An 18,774-nucleotide genomic window follows, 5' to 3' on the forward strand; every position below is an offset into this window, starting at 1 on the left:
TATGCAGTTATAATATAAGATTGTTATACATTTTTGTATACTGTATAAAGCCTGTGGGTTGATAGGAAGGAATGATTGTGCCTCATCATGACTAGCCTAGTAGTAGCTACTTTCTTATCAGTGAAAACCTTGACCAATAATGCATCTAGACCATGCGTTATACTTTCATAATATACAATTACCTAATAAATTTGTAAAAAATAAACTAGTATAAATAAAAGTTTGTCACAATCTTAGCCAACTCCCATAATTTAGTGCCTTCCCAAACTGATAAGAGAGACGTGCGACTGAGAACAAGAGTTTAAGGAAATAAAAACTAATCGCAGGCAGTTAAAAGTGAAACCCAACACCAGGTTTAGCATTATTAAACTATATTTAGTAGATATAACAGTCAAAAAAAAGCGCAAGAATCTCATAGAGGCTACAAATAATATGTTTATTTAAGGAACCCCATAAAAGTCTAGCTCGAACTTTGCTCAGCATAGCCCACGGCTATGAGGGTCAGTCACACGATATCGGTCATTAGCTTGTCTGTAACTGATAGCACACGCCACGATGAGCGTAAATCAAAAAGCATTTGAAGTCGCACACGACACTGGCACCGGCACATCCTCTCAGATGACAATAATCATAATGTTTATTAATTGGTAAGCAAGAGTCCAGAGACCTCAGATAAGCCACACGAACCTGTGTCTGGACACGTATTTTTTTTTTTTTATTATTTGTATGTCTACATTTTCTTTGGAGGTCATTAAGCTGGCTAAAATATGATGACCCACTTTACCCCCAAACGGAAATTATACTTTTCACATTAAAACTTTCCCGGGAAAAGTTTCAAACTTCAGACACCCAACTTTTATGTGAAGTAAAGTGTTCATGTTGCACAGTTGCTCAGCTCAATGTGAAGTAATATCGTGAAACGTTTACAGAGTAAATTTCCAACGCCTCGCCCCTTCCTCGAATTAATGGATCTTAATTGCTTGGGTGCAGGCAATTGAATAGAATAATTGTGACGTCGCCAATGAATTTACGTAAAAAAATACATAATGGCTGGGTTTTTCGAGCTATAGATCTCCGCTTTCCGATTGAAACAATTAGAACTACTTAACATAAACAAATTCAGCTATATTAAAGTTTTTATCAGCTGAAAATGGCCTACATTTTTTTTTTATCTAAGTTTGTTATCTGTGGTTGGGCTTCAAAAGCTTTCATATCAAATGTTGTTTCACTTGTTGGGTGCAAATTCTTGTTAGTTTTTTTTTTTTTTTTTTTTTTTTGGAAAAAAAAATAATGAAATTTTATTTGACTAGTGCACTGTTACCTAGATATTTGGCAACTAAACCTAATTGGAAGTTAATTCTATGTTTACAATGCTTTGTTATGGAGGAGTATTAAGTTAAGTTATGTTTACATAATTTGAAATGATTTTCATGTTTTGTCTGATATTTTATGTCAAGATCCTGTCGGGGAGGTCCTGAGGGTGGTGACGTTTAAGTCTTCTCCTGACTCGTGTTCTGTGTTCAGCGGTGGCTAATCTTCTAGCCAGACTATTAATTCTTGTTAGTGGAAATGGAGCGTTTTAGCATTTCAAGCATTTTTTAAACGAAATCAAATTTATAAGCCAGCTATATAAACACAGACGAACGCACACCGATAGAAAGACAACTGCGGCAACAGATTGTACAACAAATTGATTAAAATATTTTTACCGGCATCGCACCAGCAGGTACAGTAAAACTGGATCTGTAAGTTCCTGAATAACATTGTTTCTAAAAAAAATGCATTTATAAAAAATATACTACTTAATGACAAAAACCGGAAATAATATTAATTATTTATGATTTATAGTTTTATAATCTTTGTAATTTACATTGTTGCTTTCGTTAATTGATTCACTAATAATGTTCCACTGTACGAACACGCTAATACACACACATACAGTCAAGCACTGGGGCACTCGGTAAACGGTATCGGCGACCCCACGGGCTAACAAGTGGTTGTTGTTGGCGGCCGGTCGTCGCTAAGGTGCTTAAACTGCGACTGTTTTGGTGGAAAAACCGGCATTCCACATGCTTCCCATGCAGATTTGCATCTGCATACAATGGCGGAAACTAAATTTAATAACGGTTAATGACGTAAAGACGAAGGGAGAATTGCAGCAGCAGCAGCAACAGCGGCGACATAACAGCACTGAGTCCACCAAAAACAAAGAGCGCAGAGCCCAAGCACACACAATCGAACACACACCAACTGTACGTGCATACATATATATAGATAATTTTACGCCACTTATTACGCGAATGTTTTCAGCTCCCAATATTCTATCCACTACAAGAACTAATCATTTGATTGGGACTTACTGGCTCTACCTGAGCATTAATTAATTCCGCTACCACTGTCTATTCCAGTGCCACTCGACTATGTCGCGGCGGTCAGCACGTGCAGAATGAATACGAACGCTATGGAACACCGACACACTCACACACTTACAGGCGGACCAACGACCCGATGGAAGCGGCGAAATTCGGAAGCGGATACAACGCACGTCTGCCTGCTTCAAAAGCTCGAGCGCGAATGAGCAGCGGCTGGGGAATGAGCGGCCAAGTAATGCGTGAAATCTCAGTGGCACAGTGGATTTTTTTGGTTTAAAATGGAAATGATTACGGTTTAATAATATTTTTGATTTTCTCAATTTATAATGAATGTGAAATATTTGAGATAAACCAACACTGCGTATGAGTAACGATTCTATCAGTACGTATCGTAAACATTTTTTAACTGAATTTGTACTTGAAAATTTTATCTGAAACTAATGATTTGATTTCCTTATTAGTTATAGTAATTAATATATTCACTGTATATATTACATATTATATATATTATATATTATACCATACCATTAAACGAAAAATAATAAAATATTGACCACTGTTCCTTGCTGCAAAAACGAGAGAGTGAGGAACAGTGGGGGTGGCTGGCAGACTACTTTCTTGGGAGACTACGAGAGAGAGCAATGTATTTTTATTGAGCAGCTCTCTTTTACACTATACAACAAAAGGGTAATTTTCAGTAATAATAATAATTGATTTTAAAACAACAAAAGTGAAAAGTGCATTTTATATGAAATGCCAATTAGTAAAAAGGTGTATTATCGCTTAAGGCTTCGAAATTTAAATATTTATGTATTATTATAATATTATTATTAGTTTATAGTAAAAGATTTTTATTTAATAATTGTAGCTTTAGTTTAAAATAATAATATAGTACATAATATTATGACTTTAAAATATTTTTAAAATTATTGAAATATTTTTTTATGTTTAAAAACTATTTAGAGTAATGTTATTTATATTTATCTTTTTTTTCTAAATGTTCTATAATTCTTGCCTGTCTTTTTGTCAACTGATAAAATCCAGCTTAGCAAAGAGCTTCCCCTTCACTCTTCTCTAAATATCCTAAATGTGTTTTTAAGTTCATATCTCAGTTTAAGCATCAGCAAAACTCAATTCAAACACAGGCTTCGATTGAGGAGGGTAAGTCGCCGAAAAACCTGGGAGAGAGTGAGTCAGAAGGAAAGAGAGTCAAAGCACGTAAGATGTAAAACCCAGAAAGCTTTCTACATGTCAAATGAAAAAAATAAGTAAAATTTGATTTAATAAAAGGAGAAAATAAATATATAGATTAGATTTAAAATTAATATTAATTATTTTTCAGTAAATAAAAATAAAAATACTATACTCACTATAGAATTTCGATAGAAAGAAAACGCTTTATTTTGTCAGCTGAAAATCTCTCACGCTTATACACATACATACGAATTCACGCACTAAGGACACACCCCCTCCACCCCCTGTCAAGCTGTGTAAACACGCACTGCAACAGTTGTTCTATTTTGGCGCCAAAAATAGCTGAGAACGTAAACAAAGGTCTAGCCGATTTGCTTCAACCAAAAGCTCTCTCTTCCACTCGCACTGTTCCTCACTCTCTCTCCGCTCTCTGCCAGGATGTAGGTCAAACACTGCGTATGAGTGATATTGCGGAGGCAATAGAATTTCGCTTTCAGTTACCGCATTTTCAGTTGTGCGACTCGCGTACAACAGTAAACGTCACACGGACAATGTGAAAACTCGGGCGGCAGTGTTTCCATAGTCCTGCGGAGGAAATTCGCGCGCGACTTATCCGAATCAATACTGCGACTTGAGAGCCGGGGTAAAAACAAACTAAACAAAATAAAAGAAAGCAAACGGAACTACAAAGAGGCCGAACAATTGAATTTTATTTTTGGCAACCCGTTGACATTGTTCAGCACAAGGCAAGTGACTCCCAAACTGGGCAAAAGTTCAGGTGGCACAGAAATCTTACAGGCTTACAAGGAAATACCTTAAACCACTGTAGAGACTTTATGGCGAACTTTATTAATAGTAATAAAATAGTAGCCCTAAAACGCAAAGGCTTTCATTTCCTTAACCAGCGTAATAAACATTTTTTTTTTTTTTTAATTTAAAAGATTAAGTAGAAAATCAGATCCGTGCGTTTTTATATTTGTAAGAATGGTAAAGTGTTTTTACGCTAAAGAAAAATATAAACTTCATTGTTTAAGAATGTTTAAAAACGTTTAAGGTACAAACACTTGCTTGCCCTTAATAAATCTTCACTATTAGCATTTTGGTGTATTTTTTTCTGTGTGTGACATTAAAAATGCAAAGGTCCTAAGTGGCGACTTCCCCAAGTCCACCTGCGAAAAGGTTTGGCTCTTATCGCGACTCTAGAGACACTCCCATCGGTTCATTCATGCACCTTCAACTCGACGCTTGTAAATTACGCATACGCCGCGCTGTCCCAGGCCCAAAAGAAGCAAAAAAAAAAAAAGAAAAAAAATATAAAAAAACGCAGTGTCAAGTGACAGAAAGAGCTGTCAGATGAAGAAGGGGACAGCAGGAGGACGGTCTGGGGTGGCTCGGCAGGCATTTGAAATATTTATGAAAACCAGCGCGCGCCTCCATGAAGCCTTCAACATTTTTGTTTCACTGTTGCTGTTGTTGTAGCTGCTCTTTATCCTTTTTATTTTTCGGTGGCAGCCTTTCGCACTCGACATCAAGGGTAATTAAAATGTGGACACATTAAGGCGGCTCCGGGTTTAGTGGTTGTGGTTAGCCGCACACATACACACGCACAAACACCGGAAAACAGATCCTTGCAGCTGGTGACAGCCACTCAGGCGCGTCAGGAAAAAGTTGAGGATTTTCGTTTAAGTTAAGTTGTTCCCTGCCAAGTGGAACTTTTGTATGCTCTGGGGAGGATGTGTTTGCATGTGTAAACAACAATTATATTCCGACACCGTGTAACAAGGGGATATTTTAATTAGAAAGACAGAAAAACATGGCAAATTTAAATTTCGGTATTAGATAGTACTAGCTTTATAAGCTTAAATTACTGCATTTATTATTTAAATCGCTTGTTTTTAGGGGCCATTAAAAATGCACCAGAAACTGTCCCAAATCCGATGAAATCATGAATACAAAATTCTCAAGAGGAAAGAGTATTTTGCCTTCCCATAGTTGGGTTTTTCCTTAAAGAATCCTTTACGTTATATCCTTCGGCCCCAACTAAACCTCATTAATAATCGGCTCCTTTTTTGGCTTCCTTTGTTTGTTTGTTTTTATTGCCGCAATCAACGGTTTCCGTGCGTGTTTCTTCATTTTGGTATTAGGTCCGAGGACCCCCGGCATTTCGGGGCAATAACCACACAAAAAAAAGTAGTGGAAAACTTGTGTATAATTCATAAGGCAAACCGCATTCCCATTGTACTTACTGTAGATACCCAGTTGTGGTGGTCAGTTGGCCGATGTCAACCGATAATGCTGGTATTAAAGCCCCAATAATGGATTTGGATTACGGAGCGAGAGAGACATGTGCTGGCACATGCCCTGAATGGCGGAGGATAATTTAATGGACAAACCCTGGGTGGCTGGGTGGCGAAACTTTCATTTGCAGCCTTGTCTCGACTTGCTCCCTATTGCCAGTTATTTTATATGTATCCCCGAGGCCGCTTTACGTTAACATCATCTGCATATAACAACCTGGCTAGGGGTATTTTTTGGCTAACCAAACACATAGTCAAAAGGAAAGTTTGACATGCCAGGCCAAGGCACGCTTAAAGGCCTCTGGGAAGCGTCCCAAACATTTGGCTTTTGTAAAGAAATTTACCTCAAAATAAAGAAAAACCAACTGGCAATGGCTGAAACATGTTTGGATGGGTTCCGCACGAGTGATTAGAATTTTATCTTGAAATCTCTGGGATGCACAGCAAGAGAAATCTGCAATGTGCCATTAAAGCCAAGTATTCCTTATTGAATTACCAGCTGCGTGACCTTGAATCACCCCTTGACTCTAATTCAATTCTGACCTCATTTAGTGTTTGCTTCAATTTATCTAACACATTTTCCTGCAATCAGTGTTGCTTACTTTGCACAGAGAAAAATATAAAATAAAATGGGTATTCATAAATATTTAAATTCTCTAAAATTGGAAAATATTTATAAAATATTTAAAATGTCTTAGGAAACGAAATGTTTCATATTGATTTTAAAACTAACTTCTGAGCTATATGGCTTACTGTGTATGTCTGCCTGACCTGCTGCTACACATCAAAGGTGCCTTCTTGGGTCAGGTCTACTTTTGCCTTTTCCCCCCCTTAGTTTTCCCCGCTTCGCTTGACTGGAGCCGTTCCATAAATCAAAGGCTATGTGACGCAATTTTCTTGCAATAGTCGGGGCGATGCTACACGAAAGCCAAACAGAGAGAAGAATATTCCCAATTTGTTTACATTGTTCGTTCAATAAAGTCAAGGCGCCGTCATCGGCATCGTGTGACCTCGATTACGGCCTGGGAATTGTCACAGTTTAGTTTTGAATTAAGTTTTATGGCACGTTGCTGGGGGAAAAAGTTTTATTACCACTGGTCCCAGGCCTCCGGCACTGCCGAGTGGGTTCAAAGTTGAAAAACCTCAACACACACGATTTTGAGGGAAATCAAAGCCGGCTGAATAAAATATTTATGTGGCAATTAAATGAAAGCACACGGTGAACACGTGTTTCTTTATTCAAAATGATGAAGGATGTTGCTTGGGAAAGTACTTGAAATTTCCCCAAGGCTTCATTGTGTCATTAATTGAGACTCTGTATGTATCACCGGAAAGGAGAGCAACTTCCGCTGATCCGTACTTGATTACAATCAACGGTACACAGAGAGAAATTAAGTACATTTTTTGGAATGTTAAAGAGTACTTCCATATAGGAGATTATGCCATTAAAATGGATGAACTGTCACGGACAAAAACCACATCATTAAAAACTCCGAATGTGTGCTTAATTTTGGGGCGGATTTACTTACATCTCCATCTCCACATTAATTTTCTACTTGTGAAGATGTGACACGGACACGGCTATATATCCCCTGGCTCTATTTGCCTGCAGGCTGGCTGCGTCCTTCGCTCGAGCTCTTCTTCTGCTTCCCTGCGTGTCCTGCAGCCAGACAATGTGCACAGCTCTGTGTGTGTGTGTGTGTGTGTAAGGGGAGGTGCTTGTGTGTGGGCGACTGTTGAAGGCCATGTTCAAGTACGAGCCCTTTCCGGGACAGACCTTTGTTTGCTTTTGATTTGCGCTTTTTCGCGGTGCAGTTCCGCTTTTTTCCTTTCTCTCTCGCTTTGTTTACTTTTGGATTTCGATTTCACATCGAAGCATTAAAAATGCATATGCCATGATTATTACACATACGCCATGTGGTACACGGGCGATTTAATATTTATGAAATAGTGAGAGCGGGACAGAGCATCCGGCACAAAATAATAATAACAATAATAAACAAAACAAAGAAAACAAATGATGGTAAATCCTTAATCCTTACTCATGACTGCACACGGCAGCCGGGTATTATTACGCCCGTGTGCGTCATGCGGCAGTGGCTGTCAAACCGTTTCGCTAATTACTCAACACAGCCTAGATTTTATCTCATTTGCAAGTGAGTCAGCTAGAAAAAAGCGGGCGACTAACAACAACAATTACCACTTAACCCAGGACGAAGGACAAAGTCATACCAATTACACTGAGCAGCAGGTGTTAAAAGAAATTTAAAAAATGGATATGTGTTTTTTAAGTTGTAATTTCTTAAAATAAGTTCGAACTTTAAGGTATAAAATTAAATTAAATAATATAAATTAAATATCTGAGATTAATATATGTAGTCAATTGTAGACGTACCATAAGCTAAGACAAAATTTTCCTGTAATATAAAGTCGAACAATTTTTCATATACAACTTTCTTTGTTGTTTCATTAATTAATTAATCATTCTAGTTGTCGATCCAATTACGTTCTGGAAATGAACAAAAGCCAGCCACAGGCACTCCTGTGTGCTCTAATTGTTCATTAATATTCAAATTAATAGTAGGACAAAGAGGTCCTTTACAAATGGGCTCAACCTTGCTGTCTAGTGCCTCTGCCCAGGCCATCGCCTCTCAGCTGGGGCAACCATGGCGCCAACATTCTTCTGGCCCTGCTGGCTGCTGTGGCAACGGAGCTTTCACTCAAGTGGAGCAGCTTTGACTCAAAGCCCCCAACGCGGGAGACTTCTTCTAGAGACTGAGACTGAGATGCTTAGCGAATTGAATTCAATTCAATTTAGTTCGAAAACGCCGCTCACAATGAAAAGTCGCTGAAATTCGCTCCGTTTGTAACAGAAACTGAAAAACAAGTACAGGAGCGAGTGAAGTAATCAGGTCTATAGAGAATTCGTTTCGTGTTCGGTGCGTATAATCAGTTTATTATGTGTAATCGAGAAACCCGATGTGTTGTTTTTTAAAACCCATTTGTTCACTGGAAACAAGTTGTTCTCTATACAAAATATAGAACTTGATAAAAATATACAAAAATCGTGCTCGAAGCCCTGAGCTATAATCGCCCCACTCTATATATATGCAAATGTCGGATACATGTATTTATTTGGCTTTCCGTTCGGTGTGGTTATTCTGTGTGAATTTTTGATGAAAGGAATTTCTGCTACGCCGAGCTATCTAAATATGTAGTACAAGCAAATGCATATTTTTTAAATAATTCCAATTGAAAACGAGTGAAGGAAAAACCAAAATAAGTACTTTCAGGAATACCCAAAATTTAAAGAAAAAGAACATGGTCTGTGCGGCATTTATAAAACGTTTTGGATATTTTTAGCAGAGTGAAAAAGTTGAAACCCATAAATATTATCTAAGTGCGATGCAAAACAAAAACGGACTGTGATAAAACATTAGCGAAAGCGCAACATTAAATCAATTTTAATTTATTCAAGGTTCTATCTTGATGGCTGCATGTTTTAAACCTTTAGTATCTAAATTATTTATATAAATGTGTCGGGTCATGGATTGCCTGGTGATAACTCCATCTTTAATTGAACACCGAATCTTTATTTCAGATGCACATAAATTCTACACAACCCAAAAACAAAGCATAAATAACCTACACTCGACACACACGCAGCAATCTAAGCGATGAGGTGATGCCACAATTAAATTAAATTATATTTATATATTTATCAGTTACTTAGGCACATTTACACGACTGCAAACGACGCCACACTCCACTAACAAATTCCGTACATATAAAGTAACAACATTAACATTTATCCATGTACCGCGACTACGTCATCGCCGAGAAACCTGAACGAACGGCCAAGGAAATAAATTTGAGCAAAACAAAAAATTCAACAAAAAAAAACATAAGCAGAAAAACCATGTTCAGTTCAAGTTCTTGGCAATGGGAAGTCTCCCCATCATTTGAAGGCAGACAAGCTTGGCAGCCAGTCTCGAATTAAGTCGCCGCTCCCTCTCCTGCTCACTCTCACTCTCGGTTCTCGCTCCCTCCAAGTGGAATGTATTTTGGTTGCCTTTTTCGGTGGGGCTGGGGAGCTTGGAGGCCATTCAACAGGTGCCCAGCAGCTCAGAACGGAACAAAACGTAACCATTCCCCAAGGGCCCCGTACTGTCACACTCTAAATAATTGTTAGCATGTCTTAAAAAAAGAACATAAACTTGAATTCTAAAAACTAATAATCCTTATCTGCATGATTATGGTTATTTATAAAGTGAATTCTAAGAAATACTAATTATATATAACATTATTAAGAACATTTAACTTTAAATAATTTCATCTTTATCAACATACATCAATTTCTCTCTGTGCAGCTGTTAAGGTTGAATGTTTGCAACTCTTGAAATTAGCAAAGCTCGTAACTGGAGCTGCCATCCCACTCTGGAGGGAGTCCATCCCCCCTGTTTAGCCACTCCAAGAATTCAGCTTTGTGAAAATTTCTGGTCTCTCCTTTGTTGTTAACAACAAACAAAGCGTGAAAAAGTGTAAAACGCTGAGGTTGTAAATCTCCTGGAAAGTTTGGTTTGGCAGATTATTTAAGTCAAGGTTAGGCATAAAATGTGAATGTGTGTGTGCTGGCTAAAAGAAAATTACGGCTATATTATAATGAGTCCCCATAGTCACCGCAACACAAAAAAGAAAGAAAAGCGAAACCAAAAGGTAAACAATGAGAAATATTCTGGGGAAATTTGAATAAAGTCAACAGCTGCTAAAGCGTTGAATAATTAAAAGAGACGGCGAAATAAGGGAAAACTTTTATATAAACGAAATACATACACTTTGAAAACTTTATAAATAAAAAAATGTTATGGAAAATGGGCCTAAAACAAGAAGTTTTTAGTTGAATAAGTCTGTTAATTATTAAGGTTTAGTTGGGAGTTTAACCTTATTACAGTTTAAAAGTAAAACTTAAAAATTCTTCTAAATAATTAGAGTAGAAACAAAAATTATAACATATTTCCATAAACTTAATAAAGTTAGTTCATTAGCTTTTACCTTAGATTCTTGGAATATATGTTATGAGATATCCTTCAGAGCTTCCTTTCTTTTATGGCCAGCAAACTTCTCAACAAAGTTGTGCTACCCCACATTGAAATGAAAGCTATTTTGTGTATCCACTCAACAGGTAACGCGGTGGGTGATGAGAGGTGAGAGTACCACCATCGTAAAACTGTGTCAATTTACCCCAACCACCCACACGGCGTATGAGCAATGCGAGACTCTATTAAAGAAATTAAGCTACGCAAACACAAACCGACAACAAATGGGCGAGAAGTGTTCATAGATGTTATTGTGTATATATTCTATATATGAGGTACTATACAGAGAGCCGGAGAGGCATTTCAAGATCACATTTCAAGCTGATAGTATGACATCACCATTATGATGGGTTCGATGCCGGCATCTTAGCCGGCAAACGCTAATGAGTCAGCTGCCTCAGACGCGCTTAGCAAGCTTTACAATCGGAAATATCTGGTAAACAATTTTTTATAATTGTATGCATTCATATTTTCTAGCGATAACTCTCCGTCGGTGCCCCTGGCCGAGTTCGTGGACCCACCCAACCCCACTGAAGCCGAACCCTTTGTACCCCTGGTGCAGACGAAAAAAATGACCGAATCCCCAGTGGCGGCACCTGCCACGCCAACTGGCAATGCCAATGGCCATGGCAATGGAACACCGACTGAGACCGCGGCTGGAGGCTCAACGGTTGCCACAAAGCCCGCTGGTGACGATAACAGCATATTCTCCATCATCTACACGGTTGGCAAGAAGGTGGCCATCGTCGGCTCTATCTATCTGGTGGGCTACATGGGCTGGTCGGTGGCCTGGCTGATAGCCCCCGTCATTCTGTCGGTGGCCCGTGACCAGTTGGCCAAGACTTCAGCTAAGAAGAGGGACATAGCCAAGGCATCAGCGTTGGCCTCTGAAAAAGATGTGATCCTGGCCAGAATCGATGAATTGCCGGCATGGGTGTACTTTCCCGATGTAGAGCGATGCGAGTGGTTGAATAAGGTGAGCATTAAATTGAAGATAATGAGAAGCTTTATAAAAGAACTTTATATATTTTGTTTAGATCCTCAAACAAGTATGGCCCAATGCCAATCACTTTGCTCGCACTTTGGTAAAGGAAACCATTGAGCCCAATGTGGCCTTGGCTTTGGCCAACTACAAGATGAATGGCTTCCGCTTTGATCGCATAATTCTGGGCACTATTCCACCCCGCATTGGCGGTGTCAAGATCTATGACAAGAACGTGGACAGGAATGAGATCATTATGGATTTGGATTTGTTTTACGCCAGTGACTGTGACATCAACTTTTATTTGGGCGGTATGAAGGGCGGCATTAAGGATTTCCAGATCCATGGATGGGTTCGGGTGGTGATGAAGCCCTTGATTAGATCAATGCCCCTGGTGGGAGGTCTACAGATCTTCTTCCTGAACAATCCGAATATTGATTTTAACTTGGTGGGCGTCATTGACTTTATGGACATGCCCGGACTGAGCGATCTGCTGCGCAGGATCATAGTGGAGCAGATAGGCAATGTGATGGTGTTGCCCAACAAGCTGCCCATCTCCCTAAGCGAAGAGGTCTCGGCAGTGGCCCTGAAGATGCCTGAACCAGAGGTGAGTTAAAAAGAAAAAAAAAATTGTATAAATTATATTTAATACCCAATTTTCACAGGGCATCCTTCGCATACACGTGGTGGAGGCCAAGGACTTAATGAAAAAGGACATCAGTGTGCTGGGTAAGGGCAAGTCCGATCCGTATGCCATCATCAATGTGGGCGCCCAGGAGTTCAAGACCCAAATCATAGATAACAATGTGAATCCCAAGTGGGATTACTGGTGTGAGGTGCGTATTGCTTGCGGGGATTCCCCAAAACCGAATCCGAATACCGAGAGCTTGTTGCGTTGCTTAATGTAGTCTGCTGTTGTTGTCGATCGATTGCTCTGCATGCTACAAAACCAACACGAGTCCACCAATCATATTGCATAGTTCTCGTTGTTTTTGGCCTTTTGTTATTTCCATTTTGATTTCTTTCATTCTTTTATCACTCGATTTACGTACTTTGTTTGGCGCCTGAACGCAACAGGCAACAGTATTTATTGAAATGGGTCAATTTGTCGAGATACAATTGAAGGACTCGGACGATTCCAAGAAAGACGAGCCCCTTGGCAGGTAAGCAAAATGTTTTCATTTTCATTTTCCGTTTTTTTGTTGAGTTAAAAAAGACACAACCCAACCAACCGACCAACCACTTGCACCACCTACAAACCCCCACATTCCACTTGCGAACGTCGTGTGAGTAATGTTTGTTGATTGAACTGAGAGTCCTTTTGCATGAACCGAAAAGGGCAGACTATATCCTCGACTCTGTTCTGATTCTGTTCCGTTCCGCTCTGCTCTATATACTCTCTCTATATATTTTCTACCACCCAAAACACTCACACATTTGTTCTTCTAGGCGTGTATTTTTACCACCATAGGCCACTATATTGGGTTTTCTTTGTGGGACTATGATCAGACAATGCCAGGTGTACAGAGCGATGATGTATTGGGCAGGTTGTATTGCCGCATGAAACTGCATTCACGATTTGTTTGTTCCCCCTTTGTTTTTTATTCTTTTTTCGAATTTCTTGACTTTTATTTATGTTCTGAATGAATTTACTAACAAGCACTTGCGTGAACAACAACACCTCGGCCTCGGTGTGATGAGATATCAAGCAATGCCCGGTTTCCGTTGGGAAAATTGTGAGGAAAACGTACAGATGTGACCCAATTAAATTGATTTGATTTACAAATAAATTTTAGATTTTATTTGTGGATATTGGAATGGATTTTGAAAGTACTTTTAACCCAAAAACTTTATAGTTTGAGTTTTAAATGTCTATTAGTGGATTAAAGTAGATAACTTGGTAAAACCTGCTATATTTGAACAAATATTAATATTTATTTATTACAATTAAATTTAATAAAGACTGTTTTATCAAATTTCAATTTAAAGCTGTATTTATTTATACATAAACTTGTGTAAAATTTTAAAATAAATTCTCTAATGTAGACTGTTTTCTGAAATAAATTACATTTTGACAAATTTTCTACTACTACTAATAAACTTACACATATTAAAAATTAATTTAACTCTTATAAATATTTAAATATTATTGTATTTAATAATTAAATAATTGTACCTACCAATTTTTTTACTATTTACTATCTGTTTTGAATATAACAATTTCTAAAAATTCCTCTGTAAACCGTAGTATCCAAGATATTCTCATCGCACTCACAGAACTGACTGGAGCCACTAATTGACCCTTAAGAACCTATTTGCATGCCCTTTGACACACCGATTTTCAAACACAAGCCAATGCTGGAGCACCTTGAACCACAGAGACACACCTTAAAATAAAACAATAAATAAATACAAAACCACCAGAATGCATGCCAATGACAATTCCGTAGATAGTTGAGAATCTGTAAATAACAACCTTTAATTGAGTCCGTAGAGTTTTTAGATTTGCGCTGGAATTAACCCACTAATAATGCAAAAATGTCTTTTACCTTCGCTTTTGGTTCGAACGATGATTGGAATTATTACCTGTAAAGGCCGTGGTCGAGGTCTCGCAGCATGCGATACTCGTGCTCAGACTCTTTGACTGGGACCGCACTAGTGATGACGAGTCGCTCGGCAGGTTAGGCTACTATTAATTGATTGATTGATTGATAGATTCAACACGATCGAGCACCCAAGAACAGATTCGACATACTTTTACCCAAGAACTCTGTACACGAACGATCGGAAAAATAACTCCAAAACAGCTTGATTTGGCAGGAACTCCCTGACCCATGACCCTGCTACAAAGTTAACCAATTACTTATTGTTTTCTTATTTTTAAATAACATTGAGTTTTCCATTTAAATAATTAAATGTATTATTTACTCAAAAACAGAGCCAGCATCGACATTGCCAGTGTGATCAAAAAGGGCGTCGTGGATAGTGTGAGTAATCTTATTTTAAAGCTTTATGAACTTAATATTACATTTGTTCTATTTTCATCTTCAGTGGCTTACCTTGGAAGATGCCAAACATGGACTGCTCCACGTCCGTCTGCAGTGGTACAAACTCACCGCCGATCCCAACGATCTTCAACAGATTCTGCTGGAAACGCAACTACTTCGTGTGACCTCCATGAGCTCAGCGGTTCTTAGCGTCTTCATTGACTCTGCCCGGCACTTGAAGGTGGGTGTTAATTTAATTACTTCAATATTAATAATTCTATATACATCTCCCCTTTTAGCAAGCCCGTTCCAGCTCCAAACCCGATCCCTACCTGGTGTGCAGCGTCAACAAACAGAAGCAGCAGACGGCCATGATAATGCGCGACGATTCTCCGGTCTGGGAGCAGGGCTTCACCTTCCTGGTCAGCAATCCGGATAATGAGAGTCTGAACATCAAGATCTATGACCAGAAGACCGGAAACGACATTGGCCAATACACCTACACGCTGAGCACCCTGCTCAAGCAATTCAACATGGAGGTAATCCAGCAGCCATTCCAACTGCAGAAATCTGGACCGGAATCGAAGCTCTACATGTCGCTGTCACTGAGGATTCTGAAGCCTGGGGAGATTGACAAGGAATCGGATGCTCTGGAGCAGGTGGCAGCCATCACCCGAAGCAGTTCAGTGAAGACACCAGAGGTAGCTGTGGTGGCACCTCCTACATTTAAGGTTGGTCATAAATACTAAACCCATTACAAAAGCTATAAGTATTTTTCACTAGGATCCCCAGGCTCCTAGCAAACGTCTCTCCGCCGAATCGCCCATCAGCGAAGAGGATCCTGCGGTGGCAGTGAAAATCTCGCCAGCTCTTTCCGCTTCCACTTCCAGTGAGAAGCCCATCAGTGAGTTGGCCGCCTCTGTGCTGACCCACCGCTTCCCCGACTCTACCTCGTCCGCCGGTGAACACAACCTGGGACGCATCCAGCTCTCGATCCGCTACAGTGCGCAGCGCCAGAAACTTGATGTGACCATTCACAAGATCATGAAGATTCCGCTACGCGATCCCAGCAACATCCCCGATCCGTATGTGAAGCTATACCTGCTGCCTGGTCGCAGCAAGGAGTCCAAGCGCAAGACGGGTGTGATTAAGGACAACTGCAATCCTGTTTATGATGCCTCCTTTGAGTACCTGATTTCCATTGCCGAGCTCAGGCAGACGGAACTCGAGGTAACGGTCTGCACGCAGAAGGGTTTCTTATCCGGCGGCAGTCCCATTATTGGCATGGTGAGTATACAACCACCCCTATGTCCTGGAAGACCAACCCGAACTCAGGCAGAAAGCGAAATGCAAGGTTCTAATAATTCTCAAGTCCATTTTCCGCGTTGAGTTCATATAAATAGAGAATTTTCCCTTTGAACTTCGTTCTTGCTTCGGCAGAACATATACTAAAATTGGAACGATACAGAGAAGATTAGCATGGCCCCTGCGCAAGGATGACACGCAAAATCGTGAAGCGTTCCACATTTTTTGCCTAACTGAATATAAAAATATTGTTTATTTTTAATTAATATATTTTTTGCAGCTGAAAATACCTCTGGATGATGCTGAAATCACCACGCAGTCGGGCTTGAATTCCTGGTTTGACTTGCAGCCTGAGATGCGACACGAGTGAGGATATCGAAGCCGAGCAAATGCCGAGTCAGAGTCTCATTAAAGCACAATCAACTCAAGAACAACTTAACACTTTTTTACCAATCGCACTTAAAGTCTTTTGTATTTGTTATGTGTATAATTTATTTGGTATAGCTTTGGTTGGTCTCTAAAACCCTTAACCAAATCCCAAACAAAACTCTCTTAGTCGTGCCTCTACATATATTTAAAACTATCAATTTACCGTAGTCAAATAAATCGAACTGTGTTTTCAATAAAACTGAAACGTATTTTAATTTTGATTTATTGTAAACTTAAGCATTTCATTTTTTTATTTATTCAGTATTTTTCGGGAAGAAATTAGAGCCATCTACTCAGCCCAGGAGCGCAATTTTGAACTAATTCGCATATTTCACAACTGCCGGCAAATCCTTTATGATTCTCAAGTGCGTTTTCCGCTTTGAGTTCATATAAATAGGGAATAAATCCATATACCTTCGTTCTTGCTTCGGCAGAACATATACTAAAATTGGAACGATACAGAGAAGATTAGCATGGCCCCTGCGCAAGGATGACACGCAAAATCGTGAAGCGTTCCACATTTTTTTGTTTACCTAAATATGGCAATATGTATTAATTTTTGCGTTTTTTACTTAGGCCATAGTTAATAAATATAATTATTTACAGTTTTAAGCCGAAAACTACTCGTGCTTTAATTTTTAAAAGATTTTCTTTACTTTCCTTCTATAGTTTTACGAGTCAAATTAAAATTTATAGTTTTTGTAATATATTAAAATTATTTATACAGATATAAATATACAATTAAAAGCGTTAGAAAAATACGTTTTTACGAGTGCAGCCAAACTATAAATAGTTTTTCTTATTTCAAAATAAATATATTTAAACGAATGACAGTTTTTACATTAATTTTACATTTACGCGCACACAGCGCTGTGTAAAAATATAAAACACCAACGCCAGAGGGCGCCTTGCTGATGCACACTGTCTTTTATAATTCTCAAGTCCGTTTTCCGCGTTGTGTTCATATAAATAGAGAAATTTCCCATTGAATTTCGTTCTTGCTTCGGCAGAACATATACTAAAATTGGAACGATACAGAGAAGATTAGCATGGCCCCTGCGCAAGGATGACACGCAAAATCGTGAAGCGTTCCACATTTTTTTGTTTACCTAAATATGGCAATATGTATTAATTTTTGCGTTTTTTACTTAGGCCATAGTTAATAAATATAATTATTTACAGTTTTAAGCCGAAAACTACTCGTGCTTTAATTTTTAAAAGATTTTCTTTACTTTCCTTCTATAGTTTTACGAGTCAAATTAAAATTTATAGTTTTTGTAATATATTAAAATTATTTATACAGATATAAATATACAATTAAAAACCCTAAGAATTAATTCATTTCATTAACATGGATTTATTCTGCCAAAATTGTTTAAAATCTACACTAATTTTATTTTTTTTTTTTTAGCGTTAGAAAAATACGTTTTTACGAGTGCAGCCAAACTATAAATAGTTTTTCTTATTTCAAAATAAATATATTTAAACGAATGACAGTTTTTACATTAATTTTACATTTACGCGCACACAGCGCTGTGTAAAAATATAAAACACCAACGCCAGAGGGCGCCTTGCTGATGCACACTGTCTTTTATAATTCTCAAGTCCGTTTTCCGCGTTGTGTTCATATAAATAGAGAAATTTCCCATTGAATTTCGTTCTTGCTTCGGCAGAACATATACTAAAATTGGAACGATACAGAGAAGATTAGCATGGCCCCTGCGCAAGGATGACACGCAAAATCGTGAAGCGTTCCACATTTTTTTGCCTACCTGCACATGGAAAGAAAAAAGTAAACAGAGTGTTTTTCTGCTTTCGCCATTGTTTATTATATTTTTTCAATATGTATTAAATTTGGTATGTATTTCATAATATAGACAATTGTTTTCTCCTCGTACATACATCTGACGTGTTTATTTAGACATAATTGTTATGTTTCACTTTCCTTTAACTTTTGCTTAATGCGTATATGCATACAAAATTTGAAATTTTCAACACAGTTGTTTCTTTATAATTGTTTATTAATATTCTCTTGTATTATGTCAATTAGTCCCGGTTTGGGCTGTTCAAATAAATTTGTATTTTTACAATTTTTGGTTCTGGTAATGCACT

At 38.4% G+C, this 18,774-nt stretch overlaps 1 protein-coding gene and 4 non-coding genes across 7 annotated transcripts; all 5 read left to right on the plus strand.

Annotated features, from left to right (window-relative positions):
• The first annotated feature begins 8,679 nt into the window (after positions 1-8,679).
• Positions 8,680-16,812, plus strand: Esyt2 (extended synaptotagmin-like protein 2). 3 transcript variants are annotated; one of them, XM_017164812.3, is made up of 11 exons: positions 8,690-8,802; positions 9,465-9,545; positions 11,437-11,935; positions 11,997-12,548; positions 12,607-12,777; positions 13,019-13,104; positions 14,880-14,928; positions 14,993-15,169; positions 15,228-15,659; positions 15,712-16,215; positions 16,514-16,812. In XM_017164812.3, the coding sequence occupies exons 2-11, from the start codon at positions 9,541-9,543 to the stop codon at positions 16,601-16,603; spliced, it is 2,565 nt and encodes an 854-aa protein (XP_017020301.1). In that variant the 5' UTR covers positions 8,690-8,802; positions 9,465-9,540; the 3' UTR covers positions 16,604-16,812. The 3 variants fall into 3 exon arrangements, with proteins under 3 accessions (XP_017020303.1, XP_017020301.1, XP_017020300.1); XM_017164811.3 differs by lacking the exon at positions 13,019-13,104 and adding an exon at positions 13,391-13,488; XM_017164814.3 differs by lacking the exons at positions 9,465-9,545; positions 13,019-13,104 and adding an exon at positions 13,391-13,488 and having other exon boundaries at positions 8,680-8,802.
• Positions 16,353-16,459, plus strand: LOC121501937 (U6 spliceosomal RNA). The gene has a single exon (XR_005990741.1). It is a non-coding gene; the product is annotated as a U6 spliceosomal RNA (small nuclear RNA).
• A 268-nt stretch (positions 16,813-17,080) lies between the features above and the next one.
• LOC121501936 (U6 spliceosomal RNA) lies at positions 17,081-17,187 on the plus strand. The gene has a single exon (XR_005990740.1). It is a non-coding gene; the product is annotated as a U6 spliceosomal RNA (small nuclear RNA).
• Positions 17,188-17,656: 469 nt separating this feature from the next.
• On the plus strand, positions 17,657-17,763 carry LOC121501935 (U6 spliceosomal RNA). The gene has a single exon (XR_005990739.1). It is a non-coding gene; the product is annotated as a U6 spliceosomal RNA (small nuclear RNA).
• A 556-nt stretch (positions 17,764-18,319) lies between these two features.
• LOC121501934 (U6 spliceosomal RNA) lies at positions 18,320-18,426 on the plus strand. Its single transcript, XR_005990738.1, has one exon. It is a non-coding gene; the product is annotated as a U6 spliceosomal RNA (small nuclear RNA).
• Positions 18,427-18,774: the final 348 nt, after the last annotated feature.

The sequence above is a fragment of the Drosophila kikkawai genome, chromosome 3R, assembly GCF_030179895.1.
Source record: "Drosophila kikkawai strain 14028-0561.14 chromosome 3R, DkikHiC1v2, whole genome shotgun sequence".
Lineage (NCBI taxonomy): Eukaryota > Metazoa > Arthropoda > Insecta > Diptera > Drosophilidae > Drosophila > Drosophila kikkawai.

Excerpts from the sequence above, each read along its gene's own strand:
- Esyt2 (XM_017164811.3), top strand. Across the intron at positions 11,936-11,996 it reads GATGCGAGTGGTTGAATAAG|ATCCTCAAACAAGTATGGCC; the intron begins GTGAGCATTAAA and ends TATTTTGTTTAG. Across the intron at positions 15,170-15,227 it reads ACTCTGCCCGGCACTTGAAG|CAAGCCCGTTCCAGCTCCAA; the intron begins GTGGGTGTTAAT and ends CTCCCCTTTTAG.